The sequence below is a fragment of the Diorhabda sublineata genome, chromosome 4 (genome assembly GCF_026230105.1).
Source record: "Diorhabda sublineata isolate icDioSubl1.1 chromosome 4, icDioSubl1.1, whole genome shotgun sequence".
Classification (NCBI taxonomy): Eukaryota; Metazoa; Arthropoda; class Insecta; order Coleoptera; family Chrysomelidae; genus Diorhabda; species Diorhabda sublineata.
The window spans coordinates 36,905,698-36,911,697 of record NC_079477.1 but is presented as its reverse complement, the minus strand read 5'-3'; the positions used below and the strand labels follow the sequence as shown (position 1 = coordinate 36,911,697).

The following is a 6,000-nucleotide window of genomic DNA, read 5'->3' as shown; positions in this document are numbered from 1 at the left end:
TTACATGATGAAAATGGAAAAACAATCGATTTTACATGATGAAAATGGAAAAACAATCGATTTTACATGATGAAAATGGAAAAACAATCGATTATACATGATGAAAATGGAAAAACAATCGATTTTACATGATGAAAATGGAAAAAAATATCGATTTTACATAATGAAAATGAAAAAACAATCGATTATACATGATGAATATGGAAAAACGATCGATTTTACATGATGAAAATGGAAAAACAATCGATTATACATGATGAAAATGGAAAAACAATCGATTTTACATGATGAAAATGGAAAAAAATCGATTCTACATGATGCAAACGAAAAAACAATCGATTCTACATGATGAAAATGGAAAAACAATCGATTCTACATGATGCAAACGAAAAAACAATCGATTCTACATGATGCAAACGAAAAAACAATCGATTCTACATGATGCAAACGAAAAAACAATCGATTCTACATGATGAAAATGGAAAAACAATCGATTCTACATGATGCAAACGAAAAAACAATCGATTCTACATGATGCAAACGAAAAAACAATCGATTCTACATGATGCAAACGAAAAAACAATCGATTCCACATGATAAACACGGAAAAAAATCGATTATACTTGATAAAAACGGAAAAAAATCGATTCTATATGATGAAAATGGTAAAAAAAAATCGATGGAAAGGGAAAAAAACGCGATAAGTTGTATATATAATTGTTAGCGGACATCGTAGAAACTTCCGTGATTTTTTATTAAATATTTTCGTTCAATTTCATCCCCCGTATACGCGTAGGAATAAAAAAATCTTCTAATCCAAGGGAAGGAGAAAACACATAAAAAGAATGAAAACATCACAGTCTAGTAGATCGAAATCATCATACCAAAAAAGGGGTTGAAGCCGAACGGCCGGGACGGCATGATGTCAAAATAGAGCGCAGTCGCGTAAACCAGAAGTTAAACACGGGGTGGCGAGATCCGCCCTACATAACACGATACGCGCCACCCTGTTAAACGTATAAATCGGTCATTTCTTAATACCGCCGCTTTTCATCAACAACTGTCATTAATTGCATTGAATTTTCTTTTTTGTTTTTTTTTCTTTGATAAAGTGTTGCGGGAAAATGTTTTTTTGAAGTGGGTGCGTGACAATGGATCAAACTATTTCCATATTGAGTGAACAACGCTCCTGCCACCCCAATGGTAAGTGCCGATTCACCTTATCGGTTAAAAATTTTTTTGGCTTTTTTTTCAAACCGAATTTTCTAGAAAACCGTTGTAAATACGAAATAAAGTGTCGATATGATTTTTCTAGAGAATTTTTCAAGCTACAAATTTGGTAGATGCGATTTTTTTGATAAAACCCACCCTTAACTAGATATTAACCGAAAAACGATTAAACTGACAGGACTATATAATTGTCGTAGAAAAAATTTTGTAAATAACGTTTTCACGAAATTATCAACATCCGCGTGAATTAAATGATAAATTTGATTCATATCCTATATAACATCGCAGAAAATAATCACAAGGAATCGAATCGGGTGATCGCGTGGGCTGTTTTACGTGACATTGGACTTAAGTTGTGGTACCTTGTCAAAAAAACAGAAAATATTCAGAAAAAAATGATCACAATAAATAGTTAGAAGCAATTTAGGACTAAAATGATCCCAAGGGAGCCAAAAAAGACATAGAATTACGCCTAATCGCCTTGATCCCAAAGAATTCGGTAAAAACACCTTGTTGAAAGTGGAAATATCTAAAAATCGAACAAAAACATAATGAGAAATATATACGATGAGATTTAGGATAAAATTGATCCCAAGCAAGAAGAAAATATCCTAAAATCCCGTTTAGACATATTGGTCCCAGGGAAATCGATGAAAAACTCTATTTAAAAGAAAAATAAATGAACATCTCAGTAGATACAACCTCAAGAAACAGTCGAGAAGAATTTGGGATCAAAATGATCCTAAGAAAGAAGACAGATACCTAAAATAACGCATAATCGGCTTTATCTCAAAGTAATCGGTAAAAAATTTTGTATATTGTGTAAAAATGAACGAAAACGATGAAACTGAGGTATTATGATGGGATTTAGGACAAAAATGATCCTAAGAAAGAATAAAAAGACCTGAAATCATCCTAAACTCGACCAAGAGACAAAATAAGTGAGCACCTCACAAGAGACGACACCAAAGAAATACTCAAAAAAGAATTTGAGACAAAAATGACCCCAAAATTCCTAAAATCGTACTCATATTAATCGACCCCAAGAAATTGGGCAAAAAACTTGACCAAGGGACAAAATAAGTGAGCATCTCACAAAAGAAGACTCCAAAGAAATAGTCAAGAAAGAATTTGGGACAAAAATGACCCCAAAATTCCTAAAGTCATACTAATATTCATCGACCCCAAGTAATTGGGCAAAAAACTCGACCAAGAGACAAAATAAGTGAGTACCTCACAAGAGACGACACCAAAGAAATACTCAATAATGAATTTGAGACAAAAATGACCCCAAAATTTATTAAAGTCATACTAATATTCATCGACCCGAAGAAATTGGGCAAAAAACTCGACCAAGAGACAAAAATAAGTGAGCACCTCACAAGAGACGACACCAAAGAAATACTCAAGAAAGAATTTGGGACAAAAATGACCCCAAAATTCCTAAAGTCATACTAATATTCATCGACCCCAAGAAATTGGGCAAAAAACTCGACCAAGAGACAAAATCAGTGAGCACCTTATAAGAGACGACACCAAAGAAATACTCAAGAAAGAATTTGGGACAAAAATGACCCCAAAATTCCTAAAATCGTACTCATATTAATCGACCCCAAGTAATTGGGCAAAAAACTTGACCAAGAGACAAAATAAGTGAGCACCTCACAAGAGACGACATCAAAGAAATACTCAATAATGAATTTGAGACAAAAATGACCCCAAAATTCTTAAAGTCATACTAATATTCATCGACCCGAAGAAATTGGGCAAAAAACTCGACCAAGAGACAAAAATAAGTGAGCACCTCACAAGAGACGACACCAAAGAAATACTCAAGAAAGAATTTGGGACAAAAATGACCCCAAAATTCCTAAAGTCATACTAATATTCATCGACCCCAAGAAATTGGGCAAAAAACTCGACCAAGAGACAAAATCAGTGAGCACCTTATAAGAGACGACACCAAAGAAATACTCAAGAAAGAATTTGGGACAAAAATGACCCCAAAATTCCTAAAATCGTACTCATATTAATCGACCCCAAGAAATTGGGCAAAAAACTTGACCAAGAGACAAAATAAGTGAGCACCTCACAAGAGACGACATCAAAGAAATACTCAATAATGAATTTGAGACAAAAATGACCCCAAAATTCCTAAAGTCATACTAATATTCATCGACCCCAAGAAATTGGGCAAAAAACTCGACCAAGAGACAAAATCAGTGAGCACCTTATAAGAGACGACACCAAAGAAATACTCAAGAAAGAATTTGGGACAAAAATGACCCCAAAATTCCTAAAATCGTACTCATATTAATCGACCCCAAGAAATTGGGCAAAAAACTTGACCAAGAGACAAAATAAGTGAGCACCTCACAAGAGACGACATCAAAGAAATAGTCAAGAAAGAATTTGGGACAAAAATGACCCCAAAATTCCTAAAGTCATACTAATATTCATCGACCCGAAGAAATTGGGAAAAAAACTCAACTAAGACACAAAATAAGTCAGCAAAAAATTTGGGACAATTTTCACTTAATTTAATAAAGAGAATTATTGTAAAGATAATAATTTATGTCATTTATGGCTCAAATCACTTTTGACATCGCCCCTAGGCAAAATTAAATTGCGACATATGTAAAGTGCAGCGAGGCCACATGCATCTAAGCCAGATATCAATAGGAAATTTTTTACAACCAACCCACTACTTTTAACAGAATTGGACTCAAAGTTTGCTCTAATGAAAAATCTTGAATTAAACATGTGATTTTGACTCAAAATAGGAAATTTTTGAACTTCATACAGTATATAACGAAATAAAGGATTATTATCATTCATTTGGGAGACGAATTAAGCAGAAATCGACCCTAAAAACATCTTATAAAAAGTTTAGGACAAAAATGACCCCAAAAAAAGACACGAAAGATTCGGAATCGTTTTCGCTATTTGTGATCCTAAAATTTGGTACGGTCAAACAAGAAAATGATTGAAGACTTTATCAATGACGACCCCAAATATATATGATCCAAAAATACAAAAATACTTAAATGTACGCTCATTTTCCTTGATCCCAAAAAACTCAATGAACCGTGACAAAAAAATAAAGAATTTTCCTTAAAACGACCTGAAAAAGGAATTTGGGACAAAAATGATCCCAAAAAGACAGAAAAAATTGAAAATTATTTTTAAACTTTATGATCCTAAAATAAGCGTCAAATAAGAAAATAATTGAGGGCTTTGCCAACAACAGATCTCAAAGACGAATTAAGGAATTTGGGACAAAACTGATCCCAAAAAGACAAAACTCCTGAATTCGTGCTCAAAATGACGTCAATATATTTTGATCCCAATAAATTCAGTGAAAACTTTACTAACAAAGGAAAAAAATGAAGTTTCTGTTAAAAACAACACCGAAAGAAAATTAATAAGGAAATTGGGACAAAAATGACCCCAAAAAGACAGAAAACAACCGAAAATAATATTTAAAGTTTCAGGTACTAGAATTTAATATTATAAAATAAGAAAATGATCAAGTATTTTATCAACAATCGACTTCATAAAATAATCAATAAGAAATTTGGGACAAAACTGATCCCAAAAAGACATAAAACGTCCGAAATCAAGTTCGAAATTACGGCCATATTTGCTGATCCAATAAATCCTCAAAGAAAATTCTATAAAACTGAAAATAATTAACGTTTTTGTTAGGAACGTCCCAAAAGATAATCAATAAGGAATTTGGGACAAAAATGACCCAAAAAGATATAAAACGTCCGAAACTGTGCTTAAAATTTCGTCCATATTTTCTAATTAAGTAAGAAAATTTTGTTGAAATAGAAAATAATTGAGGTTTTTATTAGAATCGACTTCAAATTTGGGACAAAAATGATCCCAAAAAGACATAAAATGTTCGAAATTACGCTAATATTTGTTGATCCAAAGAAATTCAGAAAGAAAATTCTATAAAATTGAAAATAACTACCGTTTTTGTTAGGAACGATCCCATAAGATAACCAATAAGAAATTTGGGACAAAAATGACCCCAAAAAGACGGAAAACGACCTAAAATCATGCTTAAACTTTCTGATTCTAGAAGTGGATAATGTTAAATAAGAAAATATTTGGGAGCTTAGTTAAAAACTGACCTCAAAGAACAATATATGAGGAATTTGGGACAAAAATGATCCCAAAAAGACATAAAACGTTCGAAATTACGCTAATATTTGTTGATCCAAAGAAATTCAGAAAGAAAATTTTATAAAATTGAAAATAATTAACGTTTTTGTTAGGAACGATCCCATAAGATAACCAATAAGAAATTTGGGACAAAAATGATCCCAAAAAAACATTAAACGTCCGAAATTGTGCTTAAACTTTCTGATTCTAGAAGTGGATAATGTTAAATAAGAAAATATTTGGGAGCTTAGTTAAAAACTGACCTCAAAGAACAATATATGAGGAATTTGGGACAAAAATGATCCCGAAAAGACATAAAACGTTCGAAATTACGCTAATATTTGTTGAACCAAAGAAATTCAGAAAGAAAATTCTATAAAATTGAAAATAATTAACGTTTTTGTTGGGAACGACCCCATAAGATAACCAATAAGAAATTTGGGACAAAAATGATCCCAAAAAAACATTAAACGTCCGAAATTGTGCTTAAACTTTCTGATTCTAGAAGTGGATAATGTTAAATAAGAAAATATTTGGGAGCTTAGTTAAAAACTGACCTCAAAGAACAATCTATGAGGAATTTGGGACAAAATG

The 6,000-nt window shown here is 32.2% G+C and overlaps 1 protein-coding gene across 1 annotated transcript in view; it reads left to right on the top strand.

Moving 5' to 3' along the window:
- Nucleotides 1–1,028: 1,028 nt before the first annotated feature.
- The window catches only part of LOC130442829 (photoreceptor-specific nuclear receptor-like), a 38,795-nt gene continuing 33,823 nt past the window's right edge, over nucleotides 1,029–6,000 (top strand). Inside the window, exon 1 of the mRNA XM_056777189.1 lies at nucleotides 1,029–1,203. Coding sequence (XP_056633167.1) covers nucleotides 1,152–1,203 — 52 coding nt within the window. The 5' untranslated portion in view covers nucleotides 1,029–1,151. The remainder of the gene's footprint in view (nucleotides 1,204–6,000) is intronic.